At 35.0% G+C, this 21,331-nt stretch overlaps 1 protein-coding gene across 2 annotated transcripts; it reads right to left on the bottom strand.

The window, feature by feature from the left end:
• Positions 1 to 972: 972 nt before the first annotated feature.
• On the bottom strand, positions 973 to 12,048 carry LOC127648474 (nuclear body protein SP140-like protein). Of its 2 annotated transcripts, none has more exons than XM_052133172.1 (14): positions 11,737 to 12,048; positions 10,376 to 10,590; positions 9,428 to 9,529; positions 9,063 to 9,196; positions 8,837 to 8,890; positions 6,761 to 6,809; positions 6,416 to 6,562; positions 6,074 to 6,207; positions 5,763 to 5,831; positions 5,415 to 5,530; positions 5,220 to 5,322; positions 5,011 to 5,070; positions 4,757 to 4,897; positions 973 to 2,497 (listed from the first exon to the last, which is right to left on the bottom strand). In XM_052133172.1, exons 2-14 carry the CDS (start codon positions 10,575 to 10,577, stop codon positions 2,372 to 2,374), a joined length of 1,437 nt encoding a protein of 478 aa, XP_051989132.1. In that variant the 5' UTR covers positions 10,578 to 10,590; positions 11,737 to 12,048; the 3' UTR covers positions 973 to 2,371. The 2 variants fall into 2 exon arrangements, with proteins under 2 accessions (XP_051989132.1, XP_051989133.1); XM_052133173.1 differs by having other exon boundaries at positions 2,372 to 4,169.
• Between the last annotated feature and the right edge of the window lie 9,283 nt (positions 12,049 to 21,331).

The following is a 21,331-nucleotide window of genomic DNA, read 5'->3' as shown; positions in this document are numbered from 1 at the left end:
GCCAGTAGGGGGCGATATGCATGCAGAATGTGAATTGCCAAACACACAAGAAGAACAATGTAAAAGAGGATTATGTATAGTAAAAAAGGACTTAAATATTGATCTGTTTCTCACACACACACACACACTTATATCACTTCTGAAGACATGGATTAAAACACTGTTGTCGTATGGATTACTTTTATGTGCATTTTGGAGCTTTGAAGTTTTGGTCACCATACACTTGCATTGTATAGACCTACAGAGCTGAAATTTTCTTCTAAAAATCTTCGTCTGCTCTGCATAAGAAAATAAGTCATACACATCTGAGATGGCATGAGGGCGAGTAAATTATTATTTTTTGGGTGAACTGTCCCTTTAACGCTACAGCTTGCATGCCTAGAAGTGATATTTAAAAATTTATTTTAAACAAACCAATAAATGTTTTCAATGTAAATATTATCTCGGTTTACCAATAATATAGGCTAATAAATTAAAGTAATAATACTACTTGCCTCTTTGACGAACTACCATCTGACGATGATCCTGAGGGCAAAACGCAAAGCAGCTTGTTGCTATAGTAAAATGACGGGCTGTGACTGACATGTAAACAAACAACAAGTAGTTACACGAATTATAGATTCAGGAACTCCCGATTATTCAGATGTTATATATATATATATTTTTTTTTAAATGATCGGCAAGGTTACTTTTATTTCACAACCGCACCTTCGGCTCACAGTAGAGTAAATGGAAACTGTCAATCTTTTTTTTTTTTTTCTCCTCAAATAAACACCGGAATGAAACTTGTGAAACGAAACCGAGACTTTGTTTTGAGTACTGCTAGAAACTGAGAAAATAAATGTAAGAGTTTACCAAGAGAGATGCTGCTAAACTGCCGTTAGATGGTTTTATCAGCTCATGGTTCAAAATGTACATTTTAGTAAAGCACACTTTATTATAATTTTTTTTAATCTTTTTTATTTATTTCTGTTCATATTTCTTAGGGTAGGTTTATTTCTGAAGGTCAATTTCTGTAAAGGAACATACAATAAAGTCTTCAACAACAACAAAGCTACTGAACACTTTTTTCTGGTAAAAATAGTGACAAAGATACATTTCAACACAAAATCAAATGAAACAAAATTTATGAAATAGCAAAAATGTCAATGTTAACATTCACAAAATATCAAAACATTGTTTTGGCCAACAAACATTGCAATTAATAAATTGTACACATTTATAACATTTAAAACATAAAGGGTAGAATTCATAAAAACAATTTCCATTTTAACAAGGCTTTGTGCTAGGTGCTTGAAACCAACATAAGAAAAACCTCTGCTATATACACATTTAGTTAGACTTTTTAACCTTACAGTTACTGAGATATATAGCCCTTGTGACAACTTTCCCATGTGACAGCTAGCACCGGTCTCCCCTAAATTCAAACTGAAAAATGTTCTGCATCTCATCAGTTCATGCTTAATATCGATAAGGTTGTGACTGTAACTATGGTTTCCTGAGAGGAGAGAATGAATGTTGCGTCATAGCTGACACTATGGGTTAATTCCCGCCGGCGTAGCCAATCTCTGAAACTCTTTAAAATACGGCCAATTTTAAATGGCAGATAGCGCCTTGCGCTTCTCCTTCCTCGTGCGTGTCAGCAGGTGTATATAATGGCGGTGCACATCGCTATCTCTTTAGAATATTCGACTGAAGAATACAAGCAATACTCTACCCTTGTAGCGATGAATCAGTAGCCCGGCCAGCTTACGCAGCATTCATTCCCTCATTTTAGGCAACCTTGGTTACAGTCGATACCTTATCATTCCCTTTAAAGTAGGTAATGAATGCTGCGTCACAGCGGACACTATGGATAACGTATACCATCATGCCATGCTACTGATTTGCACGCGTAACTATGCCTACTAGCCAACGGGGTAGTAAAAAGCACCAACAGAGTCTCCTCTTCTCATCACAATAAGAAGGGAGAAGCAGAATGATGAATGGATGGATACACATGGGCAAACCGTGCTGAAAAATTATAGAAAGTGTCTGCTAACTGAGGTTTGTGGGATGGCTATGTATAAATAGGCTGGTAGTAAGCAGCAGAATGCACAGTTTAAAGGTGTAACGTAACTTTTTTGATGTCAAAATACGTTCTACTTTCCCAGTTTATTGTTCATTCACAACTGTAAGTAACCAGAGCAATTGCAATGTGCTAATGGCATCACCGAATAGGCCCTGTCATGACACCAGGGTTTCTAACAGCACGGCTTTGTCCCTATCACACATCTCTGAAAAATTAAGCCAGAGATCGGACACTAGGCTACCCATGGATCTGCCGATGGCTTGGCCGGTGATCTTGGTAGACCGGAGAGCCATGTCAGTGTCACGTCACATCTCCGTCAAGGACTCGGGATCCGGCCAGCTTGTGTACATTTCCCTCAGCAGAGCAGCCTGGTAGCCTTGCAGCACCACCATGGTGTGCAAACACGAGCCAGCCTGATCCGCCGACCTGTAACCAATAACAGGGCGCAGGTCATCACAGGCATACTCCACAGGTGAAAATGCTCGTGGATGTGGTAAGGAAACACGCGAGGCTTGTGCCAGCGAAATCTCCTCCTCAAACTTATCCAGCTGTCGCACATCTCCCTCATGTGGTCCCTAGGGTGCCACAGAAGGAGCATGTTGGGAGGGGAAGGGACCAGACTCATCCCTCAGAAAGAGGGAGAGCCAAAAGCATAGCATTTTGAGTCTCATTGGCTTGCAGTGAGTGCAATCTGACCCATTAAAGCCGCCTCTACGTGAGCTTGACCCAGGTAAAGGACATAGCACTCGTGCCCATCAGACAAGTGGATATACCGATCACACGGCCGAAAATATTTACGAAACGCCATCTTTAAAAAGACTTCATTAAGTAAACTGTTCTTTTAGATTGTGCACAGTATAAAGATACACACAAACACAATCAGGCTGTAGCACTTATGTTATACGCTTGCAGAAAATAATCCAATACAATCCAATAAATCAATAATCCAAATGTTACTTTCCTTTGAGGTCCACAAGGCATAGAACAATCCCTGTGCTGTGATGCGGTGAAAGGGGTGAAGATGTCTCGTCCACCCACTGTACACAGGGGGGAAAATTCCAACACTGCTGTCCAATGGTGAAAGTTATTATCCATTATTGCCAGAGCAGCACAGGGGGTAGAAAAAAACAAGTCTAAAAGGCAATTCTAGTAGAAGAAAATCAAATCTCAGCGGAGTACGAGAGGGAGAATATCGGTACCCTGAAGGAGAAAATTTTGAAGACATAGCACTGTGGTAATATACGCCTGCTGATGCACACGAGGGAGGCGGAGCACAAAGCGCTATCTGTCAATTAAAATTGGTGAGATTTTAGTGACTGGCTACACCTGCAGGTATAAACCCATAGTGTCAGCTATGATGCAGCATTCATGACCGACTTGAAAGGGAACAAAACATAAACCCCATGTTCCATTAATTACAAATGTCCACACCTATGTTCACCTACTCACACCGTTTTGTGTAAATATTCTTTATTTGTTTTTATTTTATTTATACATTTTTTTATTTGATCCCTTTTTCTCCCAATTTGGAATGCCCAATTCCCACTACTTAGTAGGTCCTCGTGGTGGCGTGGTTAATCACCTCAATCAAGGTGGCGGAGGACAAGTCTCAGTTGCCTCCGCTTCTGAGACCGTCAATCCGCGCATCTTATCACGTGACTCGTTGTGCATGACAACGAGGAAACTCACAGCATGTGGAGGCTCATGCTACTCTCCGCGATCCACGCACAACTTACCACGTGCCCCGTTGAGAGCAAGAACCCCTAATCGCGACCATGAGGAGGTTACCACACGTGACTCTACACTCCCAAGCAACCAGGCCAATTTGTTGCATAGGAGACCTGGCTGGAGTCACTCAGCACACCCTGGATTCAAACTTGTGACTTCAGGGTTGATAGTCAGTGCCAATACTTGCTGAGTTAACCAGGCCCCTCAATATTCTTTATTTCTTTCTGTTCAATAGACTAAAAATCTACCGATAGGTATAAAAGAAGGAAATATTGCTTAAGATATGATATTATACGATCTTAAAGATGCTTTTGAACTCCCTCTTAAACAGTTCCTTCAGCCTACGGGTCATACCACGGAAGTCACTATCCTACAGAGAAAAGAGACAGCGGGAAAAAGGTTCAAATAATAATTGTGAAAATTAGACAGTAAAGCAAAACTGTAAGAAATAAAATTCAGCAACAAAACGTTAAGGCTCTTGCCATATTTAAAAATTAAATGTCTTTATTAAAAGTTTCATGAAATTGGCGGAGACGTGGCCTTGTGGTTATCGAACGTGCTCTGATATGATGAGCCATTCAGCACATTTATATTTCCCTTTACCCTTAAAATGGATAGTTCACCCACCTGTCATCATTTATTTACCATCATGTCAAGCCAAACCTGCATGACTTTCTGTCTTTTGTGGAACATGAAAAAAAATATTTTTAAGAACTGTTTTTGTCCACATAATGAAAGTCAGTGGCGTCCAAAAATATTTATCAAAATATCAGTTTTTGTGTTACACGGAAGAAGGAAACTCACAACGGTTTACAATGACATGAGTGTGAGTAAATAATGGCAGAATTTAAATTTTGGGGTGAACTATCCCTTTCATTTTCAGTCGTCTCTGAACTATATCGAAGAAACAGCCAAACAGAAAAGTTAAGAACATTAGATGATCCAGGTGAAACTCACCCTGTTGGAGGTGCAGTTTTGGAAAACATCTTCAATATCTGTAAAAAAGTCTCCCACAGTTTGGTAATCATTATTCTCTAAATTCAGCTTTGCTCTGCCCAGCATCATGGGGCCAGAAATGTCCTTGCTGTATGCTGGAACCTGTGAACACATGCATAAACACCACATTTAAAAGCTTTAAATACTGAAATCAAAAGGAGCAGCACAGAAAACCAGCACAATCACTACAAAGCTCTAAAAGATAAGAGGTTTACTTTATTGTTGGGGTTGGCTGTACTCTCGTGCAGCAGGTATAGAAGCAAAAACCGGCAGTACTGAAACAGAACCAAACAAAGGGAGAAAAATCAGATATCCTTGATTATTGGATAGCAGTTTCTTTGTGTCCTCTCTCCAAAATACAAAGTTAAGCAGTGGTACAAAAAGAACAGCCTTACATGCATTTTTGTGTGTGCTGTGAACTTACCAGTCTATACTGTGAAACAGGACTGCTCAAAACATCCTTTTGGGTCTTTTGACTGAAGACTTGCATATTTTTCATCACACAAAATGTACAGCTCCATTGGCCTCTATACACAGCACACAAAACACACAACATCATGCAATGCCAACATGTTTAGTCTGTCTGAACCAGCATGCATTGTTTTTCTCTCTCTCTCACCCAAGTGAATCGTACTCTACAGCGGGTAAATGACAACCTGGATGAAAAGCTCTTGGACACTCATCACAGCACAGCAGATCTCCCTCAGAGTTACACACGTAACACACGTCATCGTTCTGTTGGTCCAGGTGGTCATACAGAATAAAAACATGTAAAAAAAAATCATCTTTAACTTAATTTTGTCTTTTTCTGTACTATCTTAAAGCATATTTTAATAATGATTTCAAATGTCAGAGAGAGGAGATGAGTTTTGGTTAGCACTTTGATTTGGACATGGTTGTTTAGATAGATAGATCCTTTATAGATAGATGTTTGAATGTAATTTTGTAATTGTGCATGATGGCTTACAGCGTATTGATCCAGGTCTTGGCAGATGTCACATTCACAGTTTATCATATGTAGTACCAGAACTCTCTTCTGGAAAGCAGGTGAAGATACAGTGATCAGAATTTCTGCATTCGTATTTTAAAAAATAATTCACTAACAAATCATTGACCAATTTGTTCTCTCAAAAGAAAGATTCTCTCACAACTAAGACATCACTATGGCTTGTAAGTAAGTTTTACTATTCTAGCAAGATATTTTTAGGTAGAGGAAACAAGAAAAATGTATACTCAAGTTTTTTCTTTCTCTCTGTCCACAATGGCTCTTGTTTTTACCATTAAAAGTTTTCCAAGGGGTAACCCATGCATCTCAATGTCTTTCCTCCATACTCCTTCCGGTTTGCTCAGTCTGACAAAATCCTCAGGGGTCAGCCAGAAATCATTTGTTCTTATGCATTTCCCACAATGCCCTGGGAATTATAATGAGAAAACATCAGCACAGAGGCCTGTACCACAGTAACATTTTGACAAACATTCTTTATCAATACATAACACATATTAAGATATCTTTTAAATATAGTTATAAATGTGAAACACATTTGGCACAGAAATTACACAACACAGCTTTAATATTTTTTAATATGTGGTAATTAATCAAAAATGTGTCCAATCACACACCAGATGCAAAACGATTCTTGTGTAGAACGCCAGTGTCAGAACCACAGGTAACAGGTAGGGTAGGACCTTCGAACATGGTCAAGTCGATAGCACCATCAACATCACTGCCGTTGTCCTCATCTTCATAGTGACCATTGCCCCTTCCCTCTGATTTACAACACATGCACAAGGAATCAGGAAGAACTGCGTTTAAAATCCTTCATAATCTGAATTACGATGTTATTGGTAAACATAAAATGGAAATTAAGAGTCATTTCATAACCAGATTACTGGAATATCTATTGTTGTTTATTTTAATGAGTAATAAAATAAAATCACTTTCTCATTATGAACTGTTTTACTGACCAGAGCTTTGGCGATCTGACCTGCTGGAGGGGCACAATTTAGTCCTGCACTGTAGTAAAAATAAGAGATGAAATCAGTGCTGTGGAACATGGGGACTAGAACTAAATTCACCTGCAGGACAAATGCTGTAAAGGATTCAGTTATAGATGAAAAGATAAAGGTGAATTTATAACAAATGCTCAGCTTTACCATAATTAAAAACTAACACTTATTAAACTATTGTAAAAGCAACCCCAGAAGTGTTGATATCTACTGTATATCTGGATCATGGAACAATTAAATGGTGCAGTTAGTCATATCAGGATCTAACCTCTCTTCTTCTGAGCCTGCCAGTGTCGGTCCTCCCTATAAGCATTATATTGTGTAGGGGGCCCCCACGCTATTAAAGACATTATAAGTAGTCTAGTACTGGTGTTTCTTGTCAAGCAAACAATAACAGTAATATATATATATATATATATATATATACATACACACACACACACACACACACATATAAATACACATACATACATGTATATACAGTTGAAGTCAGAAGTTTACAAACACCTTAGCCAAATACATTTAAACTCAGTTTTTCTAAAGTCCTGAAATATAATCGTGACTGTCCATTTGGAAGACCCATTTGTGACAGAGATTAAACTTCCTGGCTGATGTCTTGAGATGTTGCTTTAATATATCCATATAATTTTCCTTCCTCATGATTTCATCTATTTTGTGAAGTGCACCAGTCCCTCCTGCAGCAAAGCACCCCCACAACATGATGCTGCCACCCCCATGCTTCACGGCTGGGATGGTGCTCTTCGGCAAGCAATGTCAAGAGAAACTGAGTTTGAAGGTAGGCCTTAAGATACATACACAGGTACACCTTCAATTCCCTACACCTCCTAGCAGAAGTTAATTGGATAATTGTCTAAAGGCTTGACATAATTTTCTTGAATTTGCCAAGCTGCTTAAAGGCACAGTTAACTTAGTGTATGTAAACTTCTGACTCACTAGAATTGTGATAGTTAATTAAAAGTGAAACAATCTGTCTGTAGATGTCTTAAACGACTTGCCAAAACTATAGTTTGCTAATATGAAATCTGTGGAGTAACTTCAACCAAAGTGTGTATATATATATATATATATATATATATATATATAATTATATATAGCCTAGTACTGGTATTTCTTGTCAAACGAACATAACATAACAGTTATATATAATAATAATAATATAATATATATATATATATATATATATATATATATATATATATATAGTATATATATATATATAGTATATGTAAATATAAATGTATTGCCAACTGTAATTAGAATTATAATAATAATTCTTTAATTTACATTTCAGACATGTGCCAGGTAATTAGATACATAACATAGTAGATTTACATTGCTACATTTTTTAAGCTAAACTACCTGTCTATCAGGAGGTAGAAAAAAAAAAGGGTGAAAAAATTGCCAAGAACATAATTAATACGTGATTGCAAGAAGATACTTTTATCAAAATTCTTAGTTAATCTTTACATTAGGAAAGCTCATCCTTTGGGTCTGTATTCACATAGAGTATCTTAACACTAGGTGTTCTCCAAAGAGTTCCTAGCCAAGAGTTTTTTAGCATATTATATCAAATATAATAGCATATAATCCTGCTTCGAGACTTTATTAGATTTATTAGATTCCAGCTTTATTAGATGTGTTTTACTACAGAAATTCCACATAAAAAATAAAGCATGCTAAATGCGACAAGTTTTAGAATGTATTAGAGGCACATTAACTTTCTGCATGTTTGTTTACAGCGAAACTGCTCAGCGAGAAAGGCTTAAGGGGTGGAAGGATCGTTTTGGGTGTTACAATTACACTGAAAGGGGCTTCCACACACATTTTTACGTAGGGCCCATAAAATGCTAGGACCGGCACAGCTGCAAGCATCAGCTGAGGACACAGGAGATTGACTCATCAAGTGAAAATATGATATGAAAACAGGACATGTTGCCTGTTGTTTTACAATGTACTATATATCAATTTTTTTCTGCTTATTCGTTGTATTAGTTGGGTCCAAAATAGTCATACCTGTCTATCCTGAACCCCACTTTTCCTAAAGGTTGGGGATGAAATAAATCCATCCTGAAAAAAACAACAAAGTTAGTAGAAGATTCAATTATATTTAATGTGTTGATTTGGTATTTTCTGTCCTATGCGTCTATATTTAAGGGAATCATTATTAAGTTTGAATGATAATTATGACTGCATTTAAGTGTGCATTTGTTGGAACTGTTAATAAGCCATTCTTACACACCTCTATAAGTGTCTGAAGTGGAATACCATTGCAAAGGATGCTGGACTTCCACTTTTTGTTCTTCCACAACCCTCCAAACTTCTCAAACTCTGTAGGCTTAAGCCACTGCTCTTCACTTAAGATGCACTTCTCCGCTAAAATCACAAAGCACCATTTAATCAGCCACTTATTGGAATGTCTTCTGGAATCGTTTTAGAGGATCCAAATGTGTTTTGGCCCAGAAAAACACGTCCAGATGCACCAGAATAAAAATGATTCAAATTTTTCCAAGACATTATTAGACATTGATAAAACTTTTTACAGATGCATCAAACATAAATGAAGTAGAAATATAAGTGAAACACATAAAACTGTTTAACACCTACTGTTATGAAATTTATCCAAGTATAAGACACCCTCTTTATCCCCACATGTAACAGGAAGCTGAGAATTTTCTTTACTTTTCTGTCCCACAGATTGTCTGGAGTCTGAAACAAAAGTCATGTGTCATGTGAACAGGGCATCTGATTAAACATATTAAAAGACAGAACATTCCAGGTTCAATAGAAGTTAAACTCCATCAACAGCATTTGTGACAATCACAAAAAAAATTCCTTTTCTTTAAAAAAACAAAAACAAAAAAAAGGCAAAAATCGAGATTACGGTAAAGGATTTACAATGGAAGTGAATGGGGCCAATTTTTGGAACGTTTAATAGCAGAAGTGTGAAGTTTAAATAAAAGTACTTACATTAATTCATCTCTTTAAACTTGTGTATAATTTGAGCTGTAAATTTGTTTAAATCTTTGTTGTCATATTAGGGTTTTCAGCATTACGCTGTCATGGCAACAAAATTCTCCTCCTTGCACAATAAAAACAGGCAAAAGGACTTAAATATTGATCTGGTTTTTCACCCACACCTATCATATTGCTTCAGAAAATACAGTTGAAGTCATTAAAACACATTTTTTAACCACTCCACAGATTTCATATTAGCAAACTATAGTTTTGGTAAGTAATTTAGGACATCTACCCAACCACCTTCAACTGACTAGCAAGTAAATCATGGTTTACAACTGTGGCATATTGTAACTAAAGTCTATTGAAACATTTTTAAAAAGGAAGAGCCTTTTGATATATCCGGCCCGAACTTTCTATTCCAATAAGAAATGTGTCAACAAGGGAAAGAAAAATGCATTTATCATGTGATTTCATGGGTCTTTAAGTGTATACTACTTATATCTTCTCAATCTTTGATTATTTTCTCCTTAATTCATGAATAAAGTGTTTTTTAATTAGTTAAAATACTTCAGAATGCTCACTTGGGACATTTACCTTTGGTTTGTTTCTTTTTGCTGGAAGATGATCCTGTCTGTTTACAGTTTTGTGTTTTCATCTTCCTTTTTTGCCCTCGTTGTGCTTTCTTTCCTCTGTAATTCTCGCCTTGCCAGTCAGATCCCGAGCTGCTCCCTGTACTCTCCGCTTCCCACTCGGACTCAGATTCACTGTGAGAGTCGGTGTCTGATTCTCCGTCCATATCCTGTCCTTCTCTGAAACATATTTAACATAGACTATATATACACATACCATATATGACAAAATACAGTATTTACATTTTTTTTTATTTTGCATGGAGAGAGACATTATTATTATCATCATTTACATTTACATGTATTCATTTGGCAGACTCATAAAGCATTTTACTAAACTTTTAAATTCTGAATAATGGCTCTCCATCAATAGTGACAAAAATGCCCCAGATTTTAAAATTACCTCTCATATTTTCTGCATCATTTGAACAGTAGGAAGGTGGACTGAACCCTCCCTCCCACACATTCTTTACACAGAAACGAAACTGAAAAGTTGCTTACTGCACTGTTGTTCTGGGTTTGAGTGGCAGAATTACAAAATACCAGAAAACCTTTGCAAAAGTTGGAAATACCATTTGTGCTATCACACCCCCCTAGGAAGTCTGCCTTCCTAAGGAGTCATAGAGGAGCAATCCTGTTTGACAACATTAAAGCAGGGTCTCATAGATGTAGATTTAGGTAGGAGTGATACATATCACTACCAACTTTCAGAAAATTGGAAACACCCCGACCAACATTTGGACAATTTTACCACACACAAAATACTTTAACTTTTTACCATGTTTTTATTTTAATTTTAACAACTATTAAAAGGTCCTTAGTATAATTTTTTTTAAATTTTTTTTATCATCCTTCAACAACACAAACAAACAAGGTACATCAACAAATCTCTGAATATAACCTCAATTGTTCAGCCATAGGTTGAGCATAGCTAGTACAAAGAACAGAAAACACACTATGAACAAACAAATAATTAAATAGAAGAAAAAAATAAATAAATAAAATGAAGAAAAAAAAAAAAAGGGGGACTTTTTAAATTAATTTAAACGTATCCAAAAGAGAAATCAATTTAAGGGCTTTCTGATTTTTAACAAATTTTAAAGATTTGCACAAGAGTTTAACCTCATTCATCCAGTGATTAAAGTTGGGTTCAGATTTAAACCATCTGCATTTATGAATGGAAAAACTTTCCAAAACATAACAAGAAATTAATAACAAAATCACAATCTTTGTTTTCCAGACAAACACCAAACCTAATTAACTTCCACGTGAGAGGTGGGAGTTCGGTCCTTGGTATAATTATTAACGTGTAAATTGTTGTCCTACCTCTTCTAAACAGGCTCATGAACGGTGTTGTCACGTGGCACCTGTTACTTTTCTCAGCGCTGTGTAGGATGTACCAATCACAGTTCTTTGTAAAATTTAAAGAAAAAGACGACGAATTTTCTGGATATTACAGGGGCGGATTTCCATTGGTATCTTACGTCCAATCCTTTTAATATATCGATTTTTCCAACATTTTAAATTGTATCCTTGCAATATGTCCCTACCAACTTTAAAACGAAACCTACGCCCTTGCAGATATATAAATTGCATATACTGTCTGTATGCTTGCACAGAAACGAAAATGGAACTTTGCCTTCCGTATTGCTTCACCAAAAAAATGCAGTAAGGGCAGGCTCAAATCGCGGCAGCGCTCAGCGGCACTTCCGGTGTCATGCTCAGATGCCGCTGACTTTACGACATTTGCCGCTGTTTATGGCTGTCACTATTCGATCCGTACCGGAAACACGATTACTGCCCTTGTGAGAAAATGCGTCTACTTCTACGGCATCGGCTACTGTTTATGGATGATGTCACTGAATTTATGAGACAGTTGCCGCTATTTATGAATTATGCCAGTGAATTTGCATTGCATCTGCCGCTGTATATGAATACTGATTAATTCCAGTGATGAGAGAATTAACGTCTGTGATACGTTAATTTTAAGAACTCACTGTAAGGGACTATCAAGCAAATATGATAAATTTTTTTTAGGCCTAACAGTAGTACTTTGATTGCATTATACCTATATTACAATATGATCATATTAAAAAGGCCTTTTTCTATTGGCATACTTAAGGATTGACATACGTAAAGTAACAAAACCAGTACTCATTGAAATGTATAGTAATTTATGGTAAAATATAAGAAGGTTATAAATAGAAAGTGAAAATAAATGGACAGTGAAAATATAAAAACATTAAAAGAAGATCTATCCAACCAAAACAGTCAAGATGGCGGCCCATGTTATAGCTGTGCTGTTGTACTTGATAGTCACTTTGATAGCGTTGCTAAAAAATAAATGTTAATTTGTACAACCAACAAATTGCGTTCCTTCAAATGCAAAGGCAAGTTTACTTGGAAAGGGTGTCCGGCGACGGAACATGGGGACAATTGCGTTTCAGACCGTACATGCATCAGGGATTTTCCGCATGCGCATTAACATGATTTAAGCGTTTTCATATGTTTCAGTGTGGACGAGTAACTTTTGGAAAACAGAGTGTGGACAGAGTGTTTTTGAAACAAAAACGCCGTTTTTAAATGTATCAGATTAATGTAGACATATGAGATAAATCTGGAAGATTAGTTGTGAAGCTATCTTTAGTGGTCGAAAGAATAGTTCTACCTGAACGATAGCATGGTGTAGATTGAGTGACATTAGCTGATCGCAACAAACAAGAGACGAGGTAATAATCCGAGATGTCATTTCTCTGTAGTAGAATTTCTATAGTATCAACTCCATATTACAGAGTTAAATCAAGTTTATGATTATGGCGATGAGTTGGACCTTTCACCTTTGACCTGACTCCTAGAGAGATGAGAATATCAATAAATGTTAATCCCAATGTGTGACTTTCATTATCTACGTGAACGTTGAAGTCACCAACAATTAAATCTCTATCTACATTAACTACAGTATCTGATAAAGATTAGCAAATTCACCAAGGAAATCAGAGTAAGGCCCAGGTGACCTATATACGGTAGCAAGGGCTGATGGTGTCACATTAAGCATTAGTTTTAGTTTTAGTTAGTTCAAAAGATGTAAAATTGTATCCTGTCCTCTGAGTAACAAAAAAAAAAAACTTAACTTGTAAATTGTAGCAACACCTCCTCGTTGACCTTTCAGACAATGCTCATGTTTATGACAATAACCTGGGGAAATAGACTTATTTAAACTAATATATTCTTCCAGTTTAAGTCAGTGTCAGTAAAACAGAGCACATCCAAACAACGATCTATAATAATTTCCAATTAGTGCTTTGGTAGAAAGATATCTAATGTTTAGTAGCCCTACCTTCATATGATGTTTATCTTTTGTTTTGTTCAAGTTTGACCTTTATCATGTTTTTCCTAAATTATTTAGTGATTGGTTTGTGTTTGGTAGTTCGGGGAACAGACAAAGTCTCTATGTGATATCTAGGTGATGCTATCTATCTATAGGTGATCCGTGTTGTAGTTTATGTGACCTGTGTGACGTCTCAAGGCAGCTAGCAGATGTTCGGATTACACATCTGGGATGGCATGAGGGTGAGTAAATTATAAAATAATTTTTAGGTGAACAATCCATTTAGCATGGTTGAATTTTGGTTCAGTTACAAACAAATGAATACAAGTCTACATATGTTTTCTATTAATTTGTAAAGAGTTCAGATAACCAGTGCAGGTGTGTTTCATTCCAAACATTTACTTAATAAATAAAATCCTGCTCTGAACTGAAAGTTCCTTCTTAGACCGTCTGTTTTGGCAAAAGCAAACCTAAAAACATTCACTAAATGGAGATATTTGTGCTCTCCTTGATGGGAAACTATTTTTCATATTAAAATGGGTATTCTAAGTAGTATTTGTTGAATTCAAAAAAAGTTTTGGAGATTGTGGAAATGGCACCGCCTAAGAAAACTGAGAAAATGGAAAGTGACATGGAAGAAATTCGCAAGTCACTTAATCATATGTCTGGGGAACTTGTCAAAGTCACCGAACAGCTGACAAAGCTAATGCAAGTTGTAGAAGAGGTGAAACAACTGAAAGATATGATAAGCGCAAAAGACAAAATAATTAACGAACTCGACAGAAGGCTCGATAACATTGAACAACAGACGCGAATGGAGGATGTAATAATTACTGGTCTGACCAGCAAACCTCGGTCTTATGCGAAAGCTGTTGCAAGTGGTAGCAATGTCAGCGAGGATGCGGAGAAAGCTGATCTGCAAACACTGGAAAGGCAAGTTCTTCAACTTTTGATAGAGAAGGATATACATGTGGGTCCGAAAACCATCTCGGCGTGCCATACTCTACCACGTAAAGACAAGACGAGGCCTGCAATTGTCTTGCGCTTCATAAATCGGAAAAACAAAACTGAAATGCTGAGCCAAGGGAAAAAGTTGAGAGGAACAGCGGTGTATCTGAATGAGCATTTAACGCAGAAAATGGCAAATATTGCAAGAGAAACCCGCTCCCTGCGGAAAGTTGGTAAAATGAAGGCGACATGGACAAGAAATTGTAAGGTATTCATTCAACTTAATGGGTCAAATCCGGAACAAGCTAAAGTTGTGATGTTAAGAGATTTGATAGATCTGCAACAATTTAAATAATGGGATATATTCCTTTTTGCAATTTTAATACATCTCAAGATATGCCGATGTTGAACCCTGTGGGAATGAATATAATCTTTGTCAAAATGGAAATTGTGGTCAGATAAATGGATTTATTTTGTTGTTGGACTGGGCATGTATGATTTTATTAGAATGTCTATTCGACATTCAAAGTACTCATTTTTTCTATTATGGTCCCAAATGTTGATATAAATAGTGACAAAATATTTGATATGGAAACTGTCTTTGCACATAATATATTAACACCTGGGGAATGTCATTACTTTACAACACAAGAGTTTAATGGGACTACACAAAGGTTTTCTGATGACGCATTTTCCATCATACACTTTAATAGCCAAAGTTTGAAATGTAAATGATCAAAGATTAAAAACTTTCTTAGCGATTTAAAACGGACATTTAAAGTGATTGCAGTAACAGAAACCTGGTTGAAGGAAATGCAAGTTGACAATGTACATCAACGGTTACACCATGTTTTATGTAAACAGGATGGGGAAAGGTGGAGGAGGTGTTGTATGGAATGATATTCCGGACATTATTCAAAAGGTATTGCAAATTGTATTTGCAATTGCGTTTTCAATTTGTGGACGCATAAAATGTGACATAATCCAAACGCAATTGCAAATCGCGCATTACCGTTTGCATTTTCGTTTAAGCGAACGCACAGTGACTGCCAGATTTCAAATGGAAAAGCAAAGTCCGTTTGCAACTGTGTTTCCCATATCTTACGAGTTTTGGCCCTGTCATATTTAAATAGCAATTTCAATTACCACGTCTGCTTTTTCACTTTCTCAGCGTCACGTATGTAGCCAGCCAAAACTCAAATGGAATACTAATTCCCTTAGTATTTCCATTTCCGATGCCTTACACGGAAACCTGTCAATCAGGGTCAAGGGTGGGATTATGCTATGGGGCGTGTTTGTCTTGGGAAGTGACATCACTCACAGTCTATCAGGATCAATAATTAGCACTGCACTTTATTCATCTATAATCTCACACTGGACTGTCAACATATTCTCCTCAATATACTTCATAGATTTTATATATATATATATATATATATATATATATATATATATATATATATATTATTTCATATACTCCTACTTATTGTATTGTATATTGTGTGGATTGTTTACTGTACATTGTATATAATTATTGTGTTGTGTAAGTATGTGTACATTTGACTTGTAAATTGTTTTGTGTAAGTATGTTGTTTATTGTAACTGGTATATGTCTCGTCACTGTCATGACTGCTATGTTGCTCGGAACTGCACACAAGAATTTCACCTACTGTTGCACTTGTGTACATGGTAGTGTGACAATAAAGTGATTTGATTTGATAAACCGGCGTCTGTTCAGGGCATCACCTCTTGACCATCGACTGTGAGTGATGTCACTTCCCAAGACAAACACGCCCCATAGCATAATCCCACCCTTGACCCTGATTGACAGGTTTCTGTGTAAGGCATCGGAAATGGAAATACTAAGGGAATTAGTATTCCATTTGAGTATTAGAAAATCAGTTATTTTGAATTCTTATAATAAATTTCATTGATTTTGATTCTCTTAACAATACCTTAAAAATTAATTGGCTTAAACGTTTCCTTCACAATCAATCTTCTATTTGGAGTATAATCCCAAGATATATTTTTTCTCAATTAGGAGGTATACATTTTCTTTTAATGTGCAATTATTCAATTAGTAAACTTCCTGTCAAACTTTCCAAGTATCATCAGCAGATGCTTATGGCTTGGAAACTTATTTACAAGCATAATTTCTCGCCACACAATTTTTTAATTTGGAACAACTGTAATATTCTTCATAAGAGGAAATCTTTATTTCTTGAAAACTGGTTCAATAATGGGGTGATATTAGTAAACCAGCTATTTGATAGTGAATGTAATTTATTTAATTATTCCGATTTTGTTTCAGGATACCAATTCCCAGTATCTAGTAAAGAATTTAATATAGTTTCAAGGCCATCTCTTTGGAAATCTGTATGCTGTTTAGAAACAATAATAGTGCTACAGTGACTTCTGTTTCTCCCCTAGCCCTGAATCTACTGTGGTTGGTTCTGTTTGTTTTTCAATACATAAATCCAATTATAAAATTAGGTCATTATTTTTGGACCCTGTTACTTCAATTCCTTCCTCCATTTCTTATTGGAATAACCTTTTTGATGATATTAAATGGTCATATGTTTGGTCACTTCCTCAGAAATTCTTTCTAACTAATAAAGTTAAAGAAATATCCTATAAAATTATTCATAGATTTTATCCAGTTAAATACTTTTTTAAAGAAATTTAGAAATGATATTGATACTTCCTGCTCTTTTTGTGAAGCCTCCTCTGAAACTGTTGATCATTTATTTTGGGAATGTCTTTTTACTCGGTCTTTCTGGAACAATATTGATGCTCTGATTGTCCAAAAGGTTTTATGTAACTTTTCTTTATCATATAGACACATTCTTTTTGGATTTTATGTTAAAGACAAGAATCTAATTAATGCATGTTTTTGTATAAACCTTCTTTTATATATTGGAAAGTTTCATATCCATAAATGTAAATATATGAAAAGTAAACCCCACTTTAGCTTTTTCAAAGAAGAATTGAAGATGTATTTAAATACAATTTCAACTTCTGTTAACAAGAAAGCAATGAAAACATCCAGAATTAGTGCCATGTTTAATATTCTCTCTTAATGTTTTTTTCTTTTGTTCCCTCTTCTTCTTTTTTTTTCCTTTCTTCTCTTACTCTCTTTTCTTTTTAGACTATTGTTGAATATATTTAAATTTCTTTCACATTTCCTCTCTTAATGTATTCTGAACCATAATTTCTCTTTTGTTTTGAAAGATTGTTTATATTTCTTGTATGTATCGTCTTGTTCTGTTTGTTAATATTGCAATAAAAAAATAAATAAATAAATAGTATTCCATTTGAGTTTTGGCTGGCTACATACGCGACGCTGAGAAAGTGAAAAAGCAGACATGGTAATTGAAATTGCTATTTAAATATGACAGGGCCAAAACTCGTAAGATATGGGAAACACAGTTGCAAACTTACTTTGCTTTTCCATTTGAAATCTGGCAGTCACTGTGCGTTCGCTTAAACGAAAATGCAAACGGTAATGCGTGATTTGCAATTGCGTTTGGATTATGTCACATTTTATGCGTCCACAAATTGAAAACGCAATTGCAAATACAATTTGCAATTCCTTTTGAATAATGTCCGGAATATCATTCCATAGTGTTGCCTTCTATGTTGATGCTAAACTGAAATGTAAAGTCGTTGAGCATAAAACCATAGCTGTGACTGATTTGATGGAAGCATTAACGATAGAAATTATAAATGACAAAGGAAAAAATGTATTAATTACTTGTGTTTATAGACCACCTGGGCCAGCTACAGATTTGTTTACAGAAAAAATAATAGAATTGTTTGACGATGTAAAGAATAAATCAGTAATTGTATGTGGTGATTTCAATATAGATTTGGGTAGCAAAATAGTAACAAATGATTTTAATAATTATATGGAAAGTGTAGGTTTATGCCCAATGATAACCAAACCAACTAGAATTACAACTCATAGTGCTACGATTATTGATAATATATATACACAAATATACACGGCGAAATTATAAATGGTATTTTCACAACAGATGTGAGTGATCATCTCCCTGTATTTATAATTTATGATAATTTTTGTATTAAGACCACGCAAGATAACTCTTTCGTTGTTATAAGGGACAAGTCTAGTAAAGCTATTGAGGACTTTAAAGAAGATCTTAAGAGACAAAACTGGGATCAAGTATATATGAATGACTTAAATAATGCTTATAATGCTTTCATGACTATACTAATTAATTTATATGATCAAAATTGTAAACAAATCAAAATTTGTGCTCAAACTGCGAAGAAATCATTTGATAACCCTTGGATGACAAATGGGTTGAAAAATGCTTGTAAAAAATTATCTGTATAGAACGTTTCTTAAAAAAAGAACAGAAGATGCAGAGTGCAGATATAAAAAATATAAAAACAAACTTGTATCAATTATAAGAAGACAAAAAAAGGATTATTATACCAATCTGATAGATAAAAGTAAAGGCAATATCAAAAACACATGGGGTGTAATAAATACAGTCATGCATAAAGGTAGGGCCAAAGTTATTACTCCCGATTTTATAACCAAGAATAACTCAGATAAATATGCGACAGAAGAAATTGCAAATGAATTTAATAATTATTTTGCAAATATTGGCTCAAATTTAGTACAATACATCCCAGACGAAAATATTGATGGTAGTATTATTCCACATAGTGTAAACAGCATTTTCCTTGAGAGGGTACAAGCGCGTGAAATTTTGAAAACTGTTTATGAATTTGCAAATAAAAAGTCAAATGATTATATAGATATGAATATGTCACTGATAAAGCAAATAATAGACGTTATTGTTGAGCCTTTTACTTATATTTGTAATTTGTCATTCACTACAGGGAAATTTCCAGAATGTATGAAGATAGCCAAAGTGGTTCCACTTTTCAAAAAAGGAAATAAAAATGATGTTTCGAATTATAGACCCATATCTCTGTTACCACAGCTATCTAAAATCTTAGAAAAATTATTTGTGAATAGATTAAAAAATTTTTTGGATAAAAATGAATTGTTAACAAATAGTCAATATGGATTTCGCTCAAATCATTCAACTGCAACAGCAATTTTGGAATTGGTAGAAGAAATAACCAATGCTATGGATAAGAAATATGTTACTGTAAGTGTCTTCGTGGACTTGCAAAAAGCGTTTGACACTTTAGACCACGAAATATTATTGATTAAATTATATAAATATGGTATAAGAGGTATAGCTCATCAGTGGGTCAAAAGTTATTTAAAAGACAGAGAGCAGTTTGTTGAAATCAATAGCATAAAATCAATAAATTGTCCAATAAATTGTGGCGTACCCCAGGGATCGGTACTAGGTCCAGTACTTTTTCTTCTTTATGTGAATGATATAGCAAATGTTTCTAAGTTACTAAAATGTATTTTGTTTGCGGATGATACTACTTTATTTTATGATGGCAAAAATATAAATGAGGTATTACAAGTTGTAGAGTATGAGTTTGGGAAAATTATTAGATGGTTTAATGCCAATAGGCTGTCCTTAAATATCAGTAAGACAAAATTTGTGATTTTTAGTTGTATAAAAATGGATTTAGATGTAGCATTGTCAGTACAAGGAGTACAGATTGAAAGGACTCATGAATTTAAGTTTTTAGGTGTTGTGATTGATGAACAGTTGACATGGAAATTCCATATTGACCAGGTTAAATCTAGGGTATCCCAAATTATAGCTGTGTTACATAAAGTAAAAGAATCTTAATAAATGTGCCTTAATTTTGTTATATAATTCATTGATTGTTCCACATCTGACCTATTGCATTGAAGCATGGGGAAGTGCAAACAAGACTTATATAGAACCTGTATTTAAATTACAAAAACGTGCCATTCAGCGTTGTAAATGGAAGTGAATATAGGGCCCACACAAATCCAATATTTATACAGTTAAAAACTTTAAAATTCAATGACTTATTAGAATATAGCCTTCTAAAAATAATGTATAAAGCTCATCTGAAAACATTACCTGATAAATTGCAAAATAGATTCATCAAGAGAGTTAGTACATTTAATTTAAGAGGAACTGAAGTCTTTCAGAAACTTGAGTTTAGAACAAAATTAAAGGAAAGATGTGTCTGAATGCAAGGTGTCAGTCTGTGGAACAATCTAAATAGTGAAATTAAAACTTCAACATCGTTTTTTGTTTTTAAGAAGAGTGTAAAAGCATTACTAATAGAAAAATATAATGCATTTATTTAGCAGGACAATGTGATATTTGATTTATGACTGCATAGGTGCTGCAAAGTAGATGTGTGTTGTAAGCGTACCTTTTTTGGAATTGTAATTCAACTTATGTTGATAAGGGGCAGATATTATAAGTTTATCTTCTTTTTGCTCCTTCTCATTTCTTTTTCAAAAGAATGAAATAAATATATATGAATGAATGAATGAATGAAATAGTAAATGTCAAAATTTGACATCCAACTGGTTGTCTATCTTTCTCCAACTAATCACACCTGTGATGTTTGCATTCCTGACAGCAACACATACACAACAAAATATTGAATACATATCAAATATTTGTACACATAAAACTTACATGACAAAAATAATTTATTTATTTATTGTTTATTTCTAAAACAAGATGGCAG

This window comes from Xyrauchen texanus, chromosome 8, assembly GCF_025860055.1.
Source record: "Xyrauchen texanus isolate HMW12.3.18 chromosome 8, RBS_HiC_50CHRs, whole genome shotgun sequence".
NCBI lineage: Eukaryota > Metazoa > Chordata > Actinopteri > Cypriniformes > Catostomidae > Xyrauchen > Xyrauchen texanus.
This window is presented reverse-complemented; position numbering and strand designations above follow the sequence as displayed.